This window comes from Salvia splendens, chromosome 13, assembly GCF_004379255.2.
Source record: "Salvia splendens isolate huo1 chromosome 13, SspV2, whole genome shotgun sequence".
In the NCBI taxonomy this organism is placed as follows: Eukaryota; Viridiplantae; Streptophyta; class Magnoliopsida; order Lamiales; family Lamiaceae; genus Salvia; species Salvia splendens.
In genome coordinates this window covers 30931297-30950811 of record NC_056044.1, presented here as the reverse complement: position 1 = coordinate 30950811, position 19515 = coordinate 30931297, and the positions used below count along the sequence as shown (strand labels likewise).

At 36.9% G+C, this 19515-nt stretch overlaps 2 protein-coding genes and 1 pseudogene across 2 annotated transcripts; 2 read left to right on the top strand and 1 right to left on the bottom strand.

Annotated features, from left to right (window-relative positions):
* The first annotated feature begins 6428 nt into the window (after positions 1 to 6428).
* On the top strand, positions 6429 to 8166 carry LOC121761306 (annotated as a pseudogene).
* A 3773-nt stretch (positions 8167 to 11939) lies between these two features.
* Positions 11940 to 14657, top strand: LOC121762036 (cytochrome P450 71A6-like). Its single transcript, XM_042157783.1, has 2 exons — positions 11940 to 12824; positions 13858 to 14657. The coding sequence occupies exons 1-2, from the start codon at positions 11955 to 11957 to the stop codon at positions 14467 to 14469; spliced, it is 1482 nt and encodes a 493-aa protein (XP_042013717.1). The 5' UTR covers positions 11940 to 11954; the 3' UTR covers positions 14470 to 14657.
* Positions 14658 to 15538: 881 nt separating this feature from the next.
* On the bottom strand, positions 15539 to 18297 carry LOC121762037 (rhodanese-like domain-containing protein 11, chloroplastic). The gene is made up of 10 exons (XM_042157784.1): positions 18054 to 18297; positions 17871 to 17960; positions 17193 to 17300; positions 16901 to 16997; positions 16717 to 16756; positions 16556 to 16630; positions 16304 to 16391; positions 16127 to 16194; positions 15925 to 15997; positions 15539 to 15842 (listed from the first exon to the last, which is right to left on the bottom strand). The coding sequence occupies exons 1-10, from the start codon at positions 18201 to 18203 to the stop codon at positions 15759 to 15761; spliced, it is 873 nt and encodes a 290-aa protein (XP_042013718.1). The 5' UTR covers positions 18204 to 18297; the 3' UTR covers positions 15539 to 15758.
* Positions 18298 to 19515: the final 1218 nt, after the last annotated feature.

The window sequence follows — 19515 nt, the reverse complement described above, 5'->3', positions numbered from 1 at the left end:
GAAATTTATTCCTTGTGGGGAATATATTTCACACGCCTGCTACCTTATTTTATGTGGGAGGATTTTATTTATTTTCCTGCTCCGTAATTATTTTATTCTGCTCCGTGAAAATACCAAATTAAATCATGGCTAATTAAATAACCATGATTTTCGAAATATTCTCTCTTATTCTCCCTCAAATTAACGCCAATTTCCCCTCCATCAAATCTCCCATCTTTAATTTGATTTATTCTCCAAATATTCTCTAATTAATTGGGAGATATTCTATTCCTAAATTCTATAAATAAAAGACTCCTAAACCTAACACCTCAAATCACACGCCTCTCTCTCTCAATCTCACGCCATTCTCTCTTCTCCACTCTCCCATACTTGTTCTTCCACTCTACTCAAGATCCTTTCGATTCGCCAAGAGTTTGTTGAAGAACCAAGAGTTTTAAACGTTTCTACCGATTGTTTTGTTCAAGAAAGGTACATTCCAGCCTCTATTCTCCATTCCTCTCCATCCCAACTCTTCTTTTGTTCCCTCATGCATCTAGTGGGTGTAGGATTTCAAATTTAAATCGGTGGGAATTTGTGATTGTGTATATGATTGCGTTTTGAATGAATCGTTTGATGATTTAATGAATCCTCGGTGAATGATATGTGATTTCATGAAAATATGTGTCTGAGGACCCTTTTGAGCATGTTTGTGTGTTAAAACCATGAAAAGGTTGATTTTGAATAAGTGGGGGTAAACCCTAATTCGAATTCCTTAAAGCATGAGAAAAAGTGTTTTCTCGACCAGTAGGTTACGTTTTCGATTTGACTGACCTAAAATGGTTATTTTGATATGAATTTTTAACTGGAAATTATTTGATGAGTATACTGCCTTGTGGTAAAATTTTAGCCCCAACGGAAGTCGGGTGAATTTTTAGTAAATTTTATAAAATGGTTGCGCAGTGCTGCCAGACTTCTATCTTTACAAAAACACCATGTTACTATAAGTGAATTACGTGATTGATATATGTGATGACGTGATGTGATGTTCAATGGTGGGAAAAGGGAAAACGATAGGGACATGCATAATATTAAGTCAATGGTTGTGACTGATAAGTTATATATATATTATCTAAAGGTGATAACTCGTGCGCAAAGCGTGATAACAAAGGAAAGGCAGTAGTTGAAACCAAAACGGTCGAGGTGGGCTTCCTTTCTACCCTACATTTTTATGGGTTTTCTTTTACTAAAATCTTTTACATATGACTGTGGAGCTATAAGGGTGGTTTAAAGCGATTATCATGCTGTGATTTGTTTTAACGTGCCTATCTGATGTGGTTGTTGCCACTGTTATATAAATCGAATTCGGGTCCTCGTAGGGCCGCAAACCCTACTTGGATTAGTGTACACCTATGGTAGACTGTGTGCTAGCGTACGGGCTGGCCGGTCTAGTGACCTGGTTTGCGGCCGCATTCCTTGTCATGTATTGGCAGATATGGTTGATGACGATGGGGAAAAATGACTGCGCAGTCGCTATTTTGAACAATGGAAAATATTTTGGTGCCTCGGGCCTTTATAAAGCTCAAACCCCGATGGTTACCTACGAATGGCATGATAATATGTACTCTTATTTAAAATGTTTTCGGCATGAGCCACTGAGTATTTTCAAAAGTACTCAGCCCTGCATATGTTTTCTCTATGTGCAGGTTGAGCAGCGACGAGCGGTTGGTGGTGTTGAGCAGGAATTAATAATAAATTATGGTCGTTTTGAAACTCCGAGTGTCGTCGTGTCTTCACACATGACGTCACTCTTCTCTTGGATGCTTCCGCTGTGATGTTTGCTTTACATACTTTTTATTTAAATTCTAAAACTGTTTCATTTGAGATTTTTGCAAACTCGTTACTTATTTTGAATAAATGCTAAACCCTTAGTCATTTGCTTGTTGAACATAAATACTTTTGGTTGTTTTATTTATTAAACTTAAATTTTTGGTCAAACATTTATTGAAACCCTAGTCTTCTATGCCCGTTCATTAAACCCCTTTAAGTCGCGATCACCCGCTTTTATTAACCCTAGGGGCGGTCGTGACAAAAGTGATGATGAGAATAAGTAGAATTGACATGTTTTCCAAGTGATTAAAACTTGATGGATTGGTAAAGAATATAGATAAGCAAAAGCTTCAAATGGAGGAGTTTTAGTTATAATCTTAATCAGTATTTATTAAATTGAACATTATGTTGGCCGGCCATGTTGGACCGCAATCAATTTTGAGTATTTAACTAAATAGGTATTTCCATAAAATATTGCATGCAATTTTGTCAGCCACGTGTTGTTAGTAGTAGTAGTAATACTAGCACATGTTTGAATTGGATCAATGCATGTGTCTATGTGACGTTTAAATTTCGACTATAGAACTCTTGGTATCATAGACAGTTTAGACTAAACTCTTTTTTTTTTGGTTGAATCCAGTTTTCATGAGAAACAAAATCTTCTTCTTGTTAATTTTGATGACATCCTTGTCTAGAGGTCGAGACTGTAGGAGTTAACTAAGTGTTCAAAGTGATAAGGGAGCATAAATTGTTTGAGAACTTAAACACAAATATCATTTCTTGTGAAGTAGTTTGATCTTCTTAGGCTATGTTGTTTCATCATCGGGAAAAAAAATGGATGGAAATAAAGTCCAAGCGATGTTGGTTGATTCCTAAATCTATACTACACTATTTTGAAGTTTTCATGATTTGGCTTTATTTTATCGCAAATGTTTCAGCACTTTTGTTGCACCTATTACCGAGTGCTTTAAAGTGGGAGTATCAAGTGGATGGAAGAAGCAGAAAGAATCTTTGAACTTCTAAGACCATGTTTATTGGTGGGGGTGGTCGACCTCCACCTCAGATTTACGTTTATAAAAAAATTAAATTAAATTCACGGTCTCTCTCACATAGACCATGGTCCCATTCAAACCCACATCCAACTGCCTGGTCTTCTTCGTATATTTTATTTCATCAACCAATGAGATTGTGTCACTTGGCACAATATCATTGGTTAATAATTATTTTTCATAAAATTTATATATCTTTAATATATTATATTAAAAATTATACTCTCTCCATCCCACAAAATATGCACTCTTTCCTTTTTAGTCCGTCCCACAAGAATATACACTTTCTAATTTTGGAATTTTTTTTCTCTCTAATAAAGTGGGACTCATTCTTCACTAACAATACTTTAATTACTTATTCTCTCTACCTCTCTCTTATTTTACCAATTTTGCATTAAAACTCATGACGAATTCAAAGTGCATGTTCTTTGGGGACGGATGAAGTAAAAATTATACCAAAATTCATAATTTTTCATTATCTATAAATAGAGACCACATTTACTGTAGTTTTGCTCTTAAAAATTTCATATTTTCTCCTCCTATAACCTTTCTTCTTTGATATAATTTCATATTTTTTGGTTATTGTAATATATTTAATTTTTTTATTTGTTTGTTTTATAATTTTTAGTTTGTCATTTACCGTGTTTTGTTTTATAAATTTTATTGTGAAATAATAAATATTTAATGTATTAATATTATTATTAAAAAATAATATAAAAATAAATATATAGTGGTGTGGTTGGGTGGTTATTGATAAATATATTTCGCGCTGAGCTGGTGGAGGTTTCCGATCATCGGGAGCCTCGTGGAGATGGTGGTTGGTTTTTTGGAGGGTGGTGGTTGAATACATATTTCTTGATCAACCATGGTAACAATAAAGTGATGAAAATAAGTAGAATTGACATGTTTTCCAACTGATTAAACTTGATGGAGTGGTAAAGAATATAGATAAGCAAGATTCAAATGGAGGAGAGTTTTAATGATAATTTTAATCAGTATTTATTAAATTGAACATTATGTTGGCCGGCCATGTTGGACCCCAATCAATTTTGAATATTTAACTAGTACATGTTTGAATTGTGGATCAATGCATGTGACTATGTGAGGTTATAAATTTAGACTATAGTTTAGATTAAACTTTTTTTTATTGGTTGAATCCAGTTTTCATGTGAAACAAAATTTTGTTGTTGTTAATTTTGATGACATCCTTGTCTAGAGGTCGAGATTGGAGGAGTTAACCAAGTGTTCAAAGTGAAAAGGGAGCATAAATTGTTGGAGACTTAAACACAAGTGTCATTTCTTTTGAAATAGTCTGATCTTCTTAGGCTTGTTTCTTCATCGGGAAAAAAAATGGATGGAAATAAAGTCCAAGCGATGTTGGTTGATTCCTAAATTTATAGTACTACACTATTTTGAAGTTTTCATGATTTGACTTTATTTTATCTCAAACGTTTGAGCACTTTCGTTGCACCTATTACCGAGTGCTTGAAAGTTGGAGTTTCAAGTGGATGGAAGAAGGAGAAAGAATCTTTGAACTTCTAAGCCCATGTTTATCGGTGGCGTGGTCGACCTCCACCTCAGATTTACGTTTATAAAAAGAAAAAGAAAAAGAAAAATTAAATTCATGGTGTCTCTCTCACATTGACCACGGTCTTCATATATTTTATTTCATCAATCAATGAGATTGTGCCACTTGACACAATATCATTGATTAATAATTATTTTTCATAAAATTTATAAATCTGATATATATTATATTAAAAATTATAAAATTTATACCAAAATTCATAATTTTTCATTCTCTATAAATTGAGACCACATTTACTTTAGTTTTGCACTTAAAACAAATCTCATCTTTTCTCCTCTTATAATCTTTCTTCTTTAATATAATTTCATATTTTTCGGTTATTGTAATTTATTTTTTTATTTGTTTGTTTTACAATTTTTAGTTTTTCATTTACCGTGTTTTTTTATAGATTTTATTGTGAAAATATTTCATGTATTAATATTATTATTAAAAAATAATATAAAAATAAATATATAGTGGTGTGGTTTTGTGGTCATTGATTATGTGATTGAGTCGGATGAATTTGATGATGTGGAAGATGATGTTGAGGAGATAGAAATTAATTAAATATTGAAAAAGTGGATGGTTGGGTTGGGTTAAATAAATGCTGATAAACATGGTTTAAAGAAGAAGGTGACGGAGGCTCCAATACTATAACTTCTAGATTTTGATAGTTTTTGAAGTTGATTGTGATGCTTCGAATACGTCAATTGGTGTTGTTCTTCTTAGCCAAGAACAACAATATGCATGCGTAAATTGAGAGTGGAAAAGATGGATGATAACTTAGTAATCTCGTCGCATTAAATGGTGGATTATTTTATAGGCTGACATATGGGCTTTAATTAAGACTGGCTTTATCGAACTACAAAAAAAACACGAGTCACTCAATAAGAATAACATGCATACCAAACGCAGAATTAAGACAATAGTTCTTAATTTACTCTTAAATACCTAATAAACACACCTTATAATCTTAATTTACTCTTCGAATATGTCAATCGGTGTTCGTTGATATATTTATTATTTAAATGCTAAAGGTGATTTCTTGCGAGCGAGACGTAATATCAAGGGAAAAAAAATAATATCTGATTAAGCATTTGAGGTGGACTTTCTTTTAAATCAGGACAATGTCCTAAATATTCAATTGATGGAAATGAAACTATTTTTATCATGTCGTGTTTTGATTTTAACGTGCCTATCTGATGTGGTTTTTGCCATCTATGATTAAATCGAATTCAGATTCAAGTAGTGCCGCAAACCCTACATGGATTAGTGTACACCTATGGTAGACCGTGTGCTAGCGTACGGGTTGGTCGATTTAGTGACTTGGATTGTGGCCACAGTTCATGTCATGTATGTGCAGATATGGTTGACGTCTATGGGAAAATGACTGATCAGTCGAATTTTACAATGTGAATGATTTTAGTGCCTCAGGCCTTTCTAAAGCTAAAACCCCGATGATTACTTGTTGATGGCATGATAAATATTCTTTTGATAACTTGTTTACGGCAAAAGTCCCTTGAGTATTTTTATAGTACTAAACTCTGCATGTGTTTTCCTTATGTGCAGATTGAAGAGTGGAGGAAATAGTAGGAGCATGCGGAGAGGGTGTAAAAAGAGTAATTTACTTCACAATGATTTAGGGATTTCTTCTCGTCCGTCCTACAACATTTGTTACATTTCCCTTTTTACCATTTTTTATAGTGGACATTCCACTAACTTATTCTCACTCACATTTTATTATAAAACTAATATTTTAAAAGTAAGACATATATCCTACTAACTTTTTTAACTCACTTTTTATTATATTTCTTAAAACATGTGCCGGTCAAACTTTGATAAAATTTGAGGAGGGAGGGAGGAGAAATCTCGAAATTTCTCAATTTTAAAAGAATAGATATTAAGCAAAGTTAGTTGGCAACAGTCTGTCGTCAGCATGTGGGATCCTAATTAAAGAGCTTTATTAAAACATATTTTTGGTTGATTCCAGTTTTTCTACGCCAAATTTAACAGTCATCTGAAATAGAAACTTTCAAGAACCAAAAAAATGTTGAATTTCCACCACAAAGAGATCGATCTTCATCCATTTCTGCTCTTATCCATCACTTTATTCTCATTATATCTCCTCAAGAAATGGCTAAGCAAGAAGCCAAGCACCAAAAGACTCCCTCCATCACCACCACGCCTTCCCATCTTGGGAAATCTCCACCAACTCCGCCCGTTGACTCACCAAGCCCTCCGGTCCTTAGGCGCCAAACACGGCCCGTTGATGCTTCTCCACTTCGGCAAACATCCAGTGCTCGTCGCCCAATCAGCAGACGCAGCCTCAGAGATCTTGAAAAAGCATGATCTCATGTTTGCTGACAAGCCTTGTTCAAGAACCACGTCGCGCCTCTTCTATAACTTGAAGGACATATCGCTCGCGCCCTATGGCGAGTACTGGAGGAGTTTGAAGAGCCTGTGTGTTGTCCAGCTCTTAAGCAACAAAATGGTGCAATCATTCAATTCCATTAGGGAGGAGGAGGCTGCTCTGTTGATGGGGAAGATTAGTTCGTGTTGCTTCTCTAGGTCGCGTGTCAATCTTAGCGCGTTGTTTAAGATCTTGACGAATGATGTGGTTTGTAGGGCGGCTTTTGGGAGGAAGTATAGTGAGGAGGAAGCCGGGAAGCGGTTTATGATGCTGCTGAAGGAGTTACAGGAGTTGTTGGGGAAGAGTATAGGTATTGGGGAGTTTATCCCGTGGCTTTCGTGGATCAATCGCGTCAATGGATTTAATGATCGAGTTGATAAGGTTGCTGAGGAGGTTGATGGCTTTCTTGAGATGGTAGTTGAGGAGCATCTCAATGAAGGTTGTGGTGGTGAAAGGAGGGTGAATTTTGTTGACATTTTGCTTGGTGTTTATAATGATAATAGAAATAATAGTGGTGAAAAGATTGGTAGAGACAGCGTCAAAGGTGTTATTCTTGTAAGAAAACTCATCTCTCTCTCTGTTTCTCTCTTTTTTATATCTTTCTGTCACTTAGTGACATGTCCAAAATGTACTAGGATATGCTTGCTGGTGGGACCGATACGACATCTGCGACACTGGAGTGGGCGATGACAGAGCTGTTGAGGGACCCTGCGGCATTAAAGAAGTTGCAAATGGAAGTGAGGGGGAAGGATCATGAGGATTTGGGGGGAATGCGGTATCTGAAGGCCGTGGTGAAGGAGACTATGCGTCTCCACCCACCGTTGCCATTGCTGGCAAGGGTGGCACGTGGGGATGTTGAGGTTATGGGGTATGATGTGGAATGTGGGACGATGGTCATACTCAATCCGTGGGCGATTGGGAGGGATCCGGCCTCTTGGGACGAGCCAGAGATGTTTCGTCCTGAGAGGTTCTTGGACTCTTGTGTGGATTTCAAGGGTTCGGATCTCGAGTTGATACCGTTCGGGGCGGGGAGGCGGGGGTGCCCGGGGATGGCTTTTGCAATGGCTAGTGTGGAGCTTGTGTTGGCTAATCTGGTGAAGAGGTTTGAGTGGGAGTTGGATGAGGATTTGGATGTAATAGAACAGCCTGGTACTACCATTCATAGGAAGTATCCTCTTTTAGCTCTGGCCACTCACTCTAATTTGTAGTGTAAGCTTCAAATTGTCGGATTTTACCGTCAAGGATATTACAAAACAAAAATTGATTTTTGTTATGTGATTTCTTTTCTCATCATTATGCTTCTTATTTTCGATAATGTGATTTTTCATGAAAAAGGTAGAGATTTAACTTTTCTACTCTATTTTAATTATCTGCAGAAATAATACTTTTTCCATTCTTTTTTATTTTAATTGAGTCACTTATTTTTTGGGTGGAGAGTAAGAAATATTAGATGTTTAGTGGGAGAGAATAAAGTATGAGATAATAAACAAGAGAGAATAAATACTAGGAGAGAGTATTATTTTTTGTAAAAAATAAAAATGACTCAACTAACTTAGAACTTCCTACATGAAAAAATGACTCAATTAATAAAGATTGGAGGGAGCAATAACATTCAAAATTAAGATTTAATAAATTACACTAAACGTTTGATTTTTCAGATAAGATATAACAAGATAGTTAAGTTGAGATAGTATTTTCAGGCCGAAAGTAAGATAGTGTTAAGATAGTGGTTTATATTGTTATTTGGTTAAATGGATTCTTCACATAGTATAAGATGTTAAATGACAAAAATGCCCTTCCGAGTAATTTTTTTATCAAAATGTTGTGTGTATACTTTTTTGTTAAATTAGCTAAGTTATTATTTTAGATCAATTATTATTAATGAAAGATTTATTTATGTCAAAACTTTTCAAGCAAGAATAACAAAAGTCTAATATCCTTTTTGGCGGTGCTCTTTCTCCTCTCCCGGCACACAATCGATGGTGTGCCTTCTTTTCGACGGAAAGAGGCACACCACAGAAACGCCATAGATACGGCCCCATGTCAGCCACCCATATTCACACACCACCATTGAAACCGACACCCCTATCGCCGTCTCCAAAAGAATTTTATAAACTTGAAACTACCATTATTTTTTTCGGCCAAGCTCAGATCAATATCCTCTCCACAAGCTTTCAATTTCTCTCTTCTTCTAATTCTCCATCCCATGAAGTAGAGAGGGGAGGACTGGAGGGCTAGAGAGGAGAGTGGAAGAAGGAAATAGAAGGGCAGCTCAATTAGAGAAGAGAGAGGGGGAAGAAGGATATAATGGAGAGGGAAAATGCAGCTCAATCAGAGGAGAGAGAGAGAGGGGGAAGAAGGATATAATGGAGAGAGAAAATTTAATTCCCTCTATCTTGCTTTATCGGTGGAAGATAGTTAAATGACTCAAACAGTGAAAAGCGCGCCATTCAAGATGGGCTGAGTTAAATAACACGGGCTTCACTTTTCTCTATAATCTATATATTGCAAACCAAACATCATAAAATAGACTGTTTGAGCCATATTACTATCTTTAACTTGCCTAAAACCTATCAACCAAACGACTCCTATTAAAAAAATACCGTAATTCAGATAACTCATGATAAAAAGAACAATAATTTGACCCAATGCATTGGCCCGGATCCGATAGCGTAAAACTCACAAGCTGGTCCAAGTTAATAACACGGGCCTGTTTTAATATGGGCTTAGGCCTAAAATCGGCCTACAATATTTTTGGATGGCCTTTCTGAAGCATTTATCTATATTTTTGTTATTGGTTCCATATCATGACATCTACATCTACTGATATTCTGAGTAAATAGTTTTCTTACTTGGAAATATTAAAAACACATTGAAATTACGTGTTGAATATGAATGAGAATGAAAATGAAAATGAAAATGAAAATGAAAGCGAAAGCATACTCGGTGCGAATTCCAAGTAGGGATCGTCTTTAATTTCAAGCGATAATGCATGAGACCATAGAGAAGTGATTGTCTCTTGTGTTTGTTAACTTAATCCAAGGCCCAAGATTTAGACTGCATTTCTGGATTTAAATGCATTCTTGTTTTGATTATCTCCCGTATATACTACTTCACTGCATATCTTAACAAAGAGACAAAATCCAGATGTGAAATTACCACCACACATAGAGTTCACAGAAATAACATTTTATCGCCAACTATTAGTTGTTGAAGACTTGAAGATTCGAAAATTTTAAAACAAATTTCCATATTTTCAAAATTATTTTATTTTTATTAGCTAGAAAAATTATTAATCAAAAGTAAAAAAACCATACTTAATCTTGCCAAAACAAATAGAGCTTAATTTCTACATATAATTATAAACCATGCTCTCCTTATTAGTTGTTACTCCCTTTGTCCCTAAAAATTTATTACATATTTCAATTTTCATCCGTCCCACAAAATTTGTCACATTATACTTTTCGACATTTTTGATAGGGAACCCCTCATTCCACTAACTCATTTCCATTTACATTTTATTAAAAAAACTAATATTTAAAAGTATGATCCATATTTCACTAACTTTTTCAACGCATTTTCTATTACATTTCTTAAAACTTGTGTTTGGTCAAAATGTGACAAAATTTAAGGGGCAGAGGGAGTATTGATGATTCGAAAAAGTTATTGTAACAAATATCTACTCCATATTTTTAGATTTTATTAATTTATTAGATAGATAAAATATTAATAAAAAATACTAAAAAGTCAAAAATTATATTTCATCCGTCCCATAAGAATATACACTTTTGGTTGGGCACGGATTTTAATGTATAAATAATAAAGTAAGAGATGGATAGAAAGAAAAAGTAATTAAAATATTGTTACTGAAGAATGAGTCTCGTCTTACTAGAGAAAGAACAATTTCCAAAATTAGAAAGGTCGTATTTTTCAGGATTGAACTAAAAAGCAAATCATTCTAATTATTTTTCAAACTATAGATACGTACATCTATAATTTTTGTTTACATACTATTCATTCGCCAGTCTTAGAGATTCAATGTTGTCACTTTTATTTTTTCAATTTAAAAATTATTTTTTAATTTTATTTTGCGCTCCATTTATTTTACATCGATAGATAGATACATCATAGTATCATACATCTATAATTAGAGCGTCCACTATGGAGTGGACGCGGCGGACGCCGCGAAGGGGGGCGGTAGGCGCGGCGGTCATAGTGGGGGGGGTGTCCGCCGCGATGGTGGACGCGGCTGGTGGGGGGGAGGGCGGCGGACGAGGCTTCGCCGCGAGTGGGGCGAGGACGCGGCGGTGGGGGTATAGGCGCGGCTATAGCCGCGGCTATTATAGTAGCGGATATCTGCTGCAGCGGTTGCATGCGATTTTTAATTTTTTTTTTACACTTCAATTCACCTATAAATACACCCCACTCCATTCATTATTTTCACACCATTCAAACACAACATCTATACAAATTTCTCTCACTACAATTTGGGGTCGGAAATGAACAATTTGTGGAGAGACAACTGGAATGCTCTGATTCAACGCTTCGCTGATATCCGCAGGACCACATCACATAACACACTGCAGGCCGATTTGATTGAAGAAGTGTGGGCACGTAGGGGAGGTGGTGGCGTTGTGTAAACTTGGTAGTGATTTGTACTAGATTCAATGGAGTGTGTGATTTTAATTTTAATTTTAATTTAGTGTGTAATTCTAATTTTAATTTTAATTTGTATTTTATTATTTTTTTATTTTTATTTTAAATTCGTATAGTCGGCTTCTTCTAATTACGTATAGCCCGATAAATTTGTTCATAATTACTTGAAACATTATAAAATGAAAGTTGATTATAAATTTGGGGGCTATTGGAGGTGTCCACCATAGTGGCGGACACAAAATTTTGGGGCTATGGACAACAAAATTGGGACTATGGACAAAATCTGGGGCGGGGCTATTGGGCGTGTTCACCTTATAGTGGAGACCCTTATTGTGTAGGAGTAAGAATATTACTTTAATAAAAAAAGACAAAATCCAGATATGAAATTACACCATAGCATTATCACCAATCTTTTCTCCCTTCACTACATATAACCAAAACTCAATAAAACATTTCTCATAAAAAAATGGCGGCTTTCACAGAGCTCACCGCTTCACTCCTCCCTCTCCTCCTCCTCGCCGCCTTCCTCTACACATATCTCCGCCGCCGCTCCTCCCCCCTCCGCCCCCTTCCCTCCCCCCGCAAGCTCCCCATCATCGGCAACCTCCACCAGCTCGGCGCATTCCCCCACCGATCCCTCCACTCCCTCTCCCAACACCACGGCCACCTCATGCTCCTCCACTTCGGCTCCGTCCCCGTCCTCATCGCCTCCTCCGCCTCCGCCGCCGCCGAAATCATGAAAACACAGGACTCCCTCTTCTCCAACCGCCCCAAGCTCAGCATCGCCGACCGCCTCACCTACGGCTCCCACGACGTCGGCTTCGCCCCCTACGGCGACTACTGGCGCCGCGTCCGCTCCGTCTGCGTCCTCCAGCTCCTCAGCAACAAGCGCGTCCAATCCTACCGCCGCGTCAGGGAGGAAGAAACATCCCTCCTCATCCGCAAAATTGCCTCCTCCCCAAACCTCGCAAACCTCAGCGAAGCCTTCCAGAAGATGACAAACGACGTCGTTTGCAGAATCGCGCTAGGTAAAAAATACAGCGGCGGCGGAGAAGGGATGGTGTTTGGGGAGATCGTCGACGCGCTGATTGAATTGCTGGGGACGTTCAGCGTGGGAGATTACGTGCCGTGGCTGGGGTGGATTAATCGGATCAATGGATTGGATGCGAGGGTTGCGAATGTAGCTAAGATGTATGATGAATTTCTTCAGAGAGTGATTGAGGAGCATAGGGAGAAGGGGGATGGGAGTGCTGTGGATTTCGTTGATGTGTTGCTGCAGTTTCAGAGGGAGAGTGAGGAGAAGGTGGAGGATTACACCATTAAAGCTGTGATTGAGGTAACCATCTCTCAATTTATTTCAGGTTTGGACGTATCGAAAAGTCTTGGGCGTTGAGTAGGAGAAGAGTTAAAAGACTTCTTGACTTAATTAGACATTGGACCCACTTAGATTTTTTCCAAATATATAGTGGTAGCCATGCATATATTTTACTATGTGAATATAAAAGGTTCTACACATTTCTAATTGATGTTGATAGTTGATAGTTGAGTTAGTAGATCATACTATTATTTAATTAAATTAACTTAATATTTTAGCTGAATCTATGAATTATAAAAGTATTAATTAACCTATTAAAATGCGCCTAATTCTTTATGATGGATATTTGGGCAGCAAATTGAGTAATGAGTAATTGATTATTTAATTTATTAGTCATATGGATATAGGATTGTAAAATATTTATAGATATATGCCACATTTATTTTCTAGCTTAAGTTATACTACTACTATGTACTTGTCACTTTTAAAATGTCCTATATTGTAGCATTATCAATCTTTTTACTATTTTAAACAAAATTAAAGAAAGGTTATTATTGTATAAAAGTACCCCTATTCACCTCTAATTTCTACGCACGTGACACGTCTTCCGTTTTACTATTAGTTTGCCCTCCTTCAAAATTTCTGGCAATTCACTAAATCAATGCTCTATAGGTAGTGGCAGCCGTATTCAATAGTCATTAGTGCAAAATAATTGTTGATCCTATAAATTTTAAAATTAAATTTTCATTTTAGAGGGCCTTTAGAGTATCCGGAACAGTGCCGATGCGTCTCGTTCTAAAGTGAGTTGAAAAAATTAGTGAAATATGAGTTCTACTTTTATATATTAATTTTATAGTAATAAAATGTGAGTATGAATGAGTTAGTGGAATATAAGGTTCATTATCAAAAATGGTAAAAAGTGAAATGAGACAAATTTTTTGGGACGGACACAAATAGAAAAATGGGACAAACTTTCAGGGACAGAGGGAGTAGTATATAAATACTTTATACCCCACATAACTTATAATTTTGGCCACTTCAATCTTTGTGACAGGACATGTTCAATGCCGGAACTCACTCCACATCCACAGCTCTAGAATGGACGATAGCCGAGCTTATAAAAAACCCAAGGACCATGAAAACATTGCAAACCGAGGTCCGAGAGATCGGGAAAAGCAAGGACGAGATCAACGAGGACGACATCGAGAAAATGCCCTATCTGAAAGCCGCGATCAAGGAAGGCCTAAGGCTGCACGCGCCAACCCCGCTGCTCCTCCCCCGCGAACCAACTCGGGACACCAAAGTGCTAGGCTATGACGTGGCGCGTGGCACTCAGGTGATGATCAACGCGTGGGCAATCAACAAGGATCCGGCCTCGTGGGGCGAAGATGCAGAGGAGTTTCGTCCAGAGAGGTTCCTTGACTCGAGCGTGGACTTGAGAGGGAAGCACCTCCAGTTCATCCCGTTTGGGGCTGGCCGGAGGGGCTGCCCCGGGATCACGTTCACCTTGGCCGTGAACGAGCTAGCGCTGGCGAAGTTGGTGCACAAGTTCGACTTCGGGTTGCCTGGTGGAGTTCGGGTGGAGGATTTGGACATGACCGAAGCGAGTGGAGTGAGTGTGCGTAGGAAATCTCCTCTGGTTGTTGTTGCTACCCCAGCTGCTTAGTTGATGAATTCAAGAATTTGGAAGAAAGATTAAGATGGTGTTAATGTGAAATAGCCATCATCAAGTATCAAGAAATGTAAGAAGTCTTCTTTGCTAGATTGATTAGGTTCATGATGTAGCAAAGATAAGTATGTTGAAACTGAATTAAGGCTTTTGTTTATCCCATCTACTTAGATGGTCTTAATATTTTTGCAATTGCTTACTCCATAATTCATTTCTCCAATATAAAAATTAGAGGGAGAGACATGAGAGAATTAGATAGTGATGAAAAGACTGAACCAAGAAAAGGAAAGTAATCTCTCTTTATTAGTAATTTTTTAATTAATAATTATTTAAATCATAAAATTTGATTAAATTCTGGTAATTTTCACAAAGTTTGAAATCATGAAGTTTCAATTTTTCTCCATTGTTTAACTTATAAAGAAAATGTTGGCATTTGGTGATGTACGAAAGATGGTTTCACAAAAATATATTTTTTCCTTTTATTTTTCATTTTTTGTTTAATAAACAATTTTATGATTTGATATTCAGATTTCAAACTTAGTTGAATTGACTAAACTTCGTAATTTAAACAACACGGACGGATTTATTTACTGACGTCATACTATATAAGTAAATGAAATAACAAATCAAAGTTGGAGTTTTATGTAGTAATTTATGTATAAAATTTATAATGTTAAAAAAATTAAAATATTATTCAAACTAAAATGATAAAATAGGACTTTTAATGAGGGATAGAAATGAGGGATAGAGAAAGTATTTATTTTAATTTTAATATACTCCGCATATTATATAAGTAAATGAAATAACAAATCAAAGCTGGAGTTTTATGTAGTAATTTGTGTATAAAATTTACAATGTTAAAAAATTAGTAAAATATTATTCGAACTAAAACATCTAAACAAAATTAGTAATAGTATTACACATGTATTTAATGAGAGTAATGCTAGCGGATGATGCTCATACAATATACTGTATGTATATGTATATGTATATGTATATGTATATGTATATGTATATGTATATGTATATGTGTATGTATATGTATATGTATATGTATTGTACGTCCTTTAATAGAAAACCTTATAATTGAAGAAAATAGTAGTAGTAGATTTTCTTTTTCACACAATCAAAACATACACCTCACTTCACCACCTTCTACAAAGCCAAAATATACACAAACTTGAGTAGTATTTTTACTCCCCATTTCTTCTACTCCAAAATATTTATTAAATGCCAACTCCAATTTTCTCATTCCTACTGCTGCAAAAGCTAAATAGTTTAAGCCACTACTGAGACCTCAAGTTCTCGAGATAACGGCCGAATTGTTGAGCTCCGATAAACAATGCATCCGCTGCAAGAATGAGTCCGAGCTGCAAACGAGACTTCTGTGAATGGGAAGTTCTAGGATTAATGCTACCAACCGAAGTTTAGAAGAGGCGAGGAAGAGATTACCAAACGAGCAGAGAAAACTAGTCGATAACCCCAGCCTTCCTTGGCAGATGCAACTCTCTGTTGATCAGTCCAACTATGCATATGACAAGGTATAATCAGTATGGTTATAGAATTGTCTGTCATAATTAGATAACCGATTTTCCAGTTAAGGAGTTGTTTTCATATGACTAGCTTAAGGAAGAGAAAGATTGTTAGAAGTTACCCAAGAAATTCTGAAAGCCCACCAATTCCTGCTAACTTAAAGGGCTGCAGCCCTTCCCTTTCAAGATCCTGTAAGTAATTAAGTATGATCCAAAGGAGCCAAACAGATCAAGAATGTAAAGCCAGAGTTATGACATATGCTTACATATACAAAATGAAAGAGAAACGAGCACGTTACCTCTTCTTCAGCAGCCTCCAAACCTCCTTGAACCCAGAAAAGGTTTTCGTATCCAGCATTATATAATAATTCACAAGCTGCGAGGGATCTGCCTGATCATGAGATTACTCAAATAGAAATTGGGGAGAAAAAAAGAACTATGTAGCAAATATGCAAAATTCGGATATCTAGTGAAAAAAATTCCAGCCTTGTGCGTTTATAAAGCATGGCCAACGAATACGTGGATTTCTATCAACTGAATGAAAATATCACCTTAAGCCCTTCTGGCATGCCAGGATAAGATCTTTATCTCTTGGGTATTTCTCCGCCACTTTCGACAAGAAATCTCTGTTAAGAAAATATTGCATTAGAGATGCTTATCATGTGATAAAAGTATATGCTGTAATGAAAAGTGGACGAAGCAGTAATCATACTTGTTGAGAGATAGTGTAGGAACGCCACTCCACCATCCTCCTAAAAACGAAGATTACTTAGATTTTAATTCGGAAAGACTTAAGGTGAGTACAAAACATATTGAAACAACACACAAGGCATTAAATTACATGAGCAATCAACAAAACAAAACATAGGAACTAAACTCGATGTTCAAGTAAATACCCATCATAAATCCCGTGATCTTCCTTGAAAGAGTGCCAGCATCCAAGCTATCGTCAACATCGAATATAGGAATCCACGTCGAGCCTTTTACCCATGCCTGAAAACAAGATTTGAAAACAGAATGTCCAATCGTAAATCACGAAAGCAACTTAAAAAGGAGGAAACTATAAACAGCTGATCTGGCATTTTTTCAAAACAAAACGCTTAGTCGAAAAAAGTATCGTTTAAAATAACTGGATAGAGTGCTAAAAACATTACAAATTTTGAAAGATGGGAAATGATGATGCTTCACCTTCTTACGCTCAACCGAGGGACGAACATCAAGCAAGGTTTTATCCGAGAGTTGAATAGCATATCCAGCTTCTTTTGGAGTTAGAACTTTGACTTTCCCTTCCCTAACCTAAGTTAGAAACACAATTTATATACTGAAATCAGTAGAAACCATCATGGATGTAGCACAAAAACCCCAAATGAGAATAAGAAACTCTATATAAATGCTAGATATACAAATGTTAATAGCCAACTGAAAATGCAGAGAGACCACCGATACACACGAAAGCTACATGCTGAATCACTTTTCCAATAATAAGCCTATGCTCGAACATGTAAATGCAGCATATTTATGTTCCTGTAAAGTTTTTATAGCTTGATGGCCTCTACTCCATCACACACTGATTTTTCGATCAAGAATGCATTTCTTGACAGAGTTCACACACGAAACCTCACAAAATCCTAAATTTCACAATTATCCTACATATTGCAACACACTTCAAATTCAGGAAAAATCTACTCAAATGATTAATTATCCCAATTTTCTACAAACCCTAAATAGGCTAATAAGATGACACCAATTACCATTAATAGGTTTTCCATTAGTACAAAAGCATTCTGCATATCATAGTAACAACAAGTCTCTTCATTGTACAATTCCTAATTCCCAAAATTAGCACAACGGAATCATCAAAATTACCAGAGCCTCCCATCTTTTTTTAGCAGCTGCCATATCCCTCATCTGCTTCACCTCGTATTCCTCTTCAACCACTTGCATTCTCGTCACACCCTGCCACAATTTTTCATACAAAAAAAAATCAATTTAATCAAGAAAAAAGGGAGACTCCAGAAACAGAAGCTCAAAGGATGAAATTGTGTTTACATTGCGGCGAATACTGGTGTTCGAGAAAGAAGGAGGTGTGGCAATCGGCACAGGCGCAAAGCCAGAAAGATATTTCCATTTAGTGGGTCTGCGACTGCGAGGGAGGTTTAGAGCGATGGTGGGAGATAGCTGAAGACCCAAAGTTTCCATCTTGCAGAGATTGAGAGGATTTCTTTGATCAGCAGAGTTTTTGTGCTACATCATTTTGCTTATCTGCTTATCCAAGAATCTGGATTGGATAAATCTATACGGACCAACTCGAGTTTACTATTAAGAAATTTAATAAAATGATATTAAATGATTTAAGTAGAAAATTAATTAAATACTCTACAAAATAAAATAATTATATAAATTAAAAGGTTGATATTTTTAAATTTTTAAAATGATTTGAACTTCCCAAAAATATACTTACATGAATCAATTAATTACGTATAAAGGAAATTACTATACAGTAATTCCATTGTTCTTTTCCATATGAAAATATTCAAAATTGAAATGAAGATAACTTTGGTCTTTGTCGCAAGGGAAGAACTACTTGAAGGCCACAAGGGGCCTAGAGCATCCCCATCGCTACTCTCCGGGCGGACGGTTGTTTATGCGTATTGTCAACTCATTGTCCGCCCGTGTTGAATACTTTCAATCATGTAGCAACGTAACCGGTCGGCAAAGTCTCTCGGCATTGCAGAAGTGTAATTGTGCCCTCCGACAACTTGCTACTGGGTAAACGGCTGACCTCTTCGACGAGTATTTGCATGTGGGTGAGTCAACTGGAATCTTATGCTTCAAAAAAATTTGCGACGGCATTCAGTCTGCTTTCGGTGAGGAATTCCTTCGGGCACCCACCACCGAAGATTGTCAACGGTTGTTTCATCTTCACGAAACAGTCCACAGTTTTCCCGGTATGCTTGGCAGCATTGATTGCATGCATTGGAAGTGGAAGAATTGTCCGAATGCTTGGAGGGGGCAACACTTAAGCGGCCACATAGGCGGCGGCCCAACGCTTATCCTTGAAGCGGTCACCAACTACCGCCTATGAATTTGAAATGCATATTTCGGTGTTGCCGGATCCAACAACGACTTGAACGTGCTCTATTTTTCACCACTCTTCAATGATGTTTTGAATGGTGTGGCACCGGTGGTCGACTTCACCGTCAACGGAAATCCATACCACATGGGTTACTATCTCGCCGATGGTATCTACCCAAGGTGGTCGACTTTCATGAAGACGTTCAGCAATCCGCAAGACCCGAAACGGGTTCTTTTTGCGAAGCGTCAAGAGTCTGCTCGGAAAGACGTCGAAAGAGCTTTTGGGGTCCTTCAAGGCCGATTCAACATTGTGAAGGCTCCGTCTCAGCTGTGGTACTCTAAGAATATTGCCGACATCATGTACACGTGTATTATCTTGCATAACATGATTATAGCTGACGAATGACCGAGGGTCGCTAACTTTTACGACGAGGAT

Excerpts from the sequence above, each read along its gene's own strand:
- LOC121762036 (XM_042157783.1), top strand. The coding sequence starts at position 11,955 with ATGGCGGCTTTCACAGAGCTCACCGCTTCACTCCTCCCTCTCCTCCTC. Across the intron at positions 12,825-13,857 it reads CCATTAAAGCTGTGATTGAG|GACATGTTCAATGCCGGAAC; the intron begins GTAACCATCTCT and ends TCTTTGTGACAG.
- LOC121762037 (XM_042157784.1), bottom strand. The coding sequence starts at position 18,203 with ATGGAAACTTTGGGTCTTCAGCTATCTCCCACCATCGCTCTAAACCTC. Across the intron at positions 16,998-17,192 it reads CCTCGGTTGAGCGTAAGAAG|GCATGGGTAAAAGGCTCGAC; the intron begins GTGAAGCATCAT and ends TCTTGTTTTCAG. Across the intron at positions 16,195-16,303 it reads TGGAGGCTGCTGAAGAAGAG|GATCTTGAAAGGGAAGGGCT; the intron begins GTAACGTGCTCG and ends AATTACTTACAG.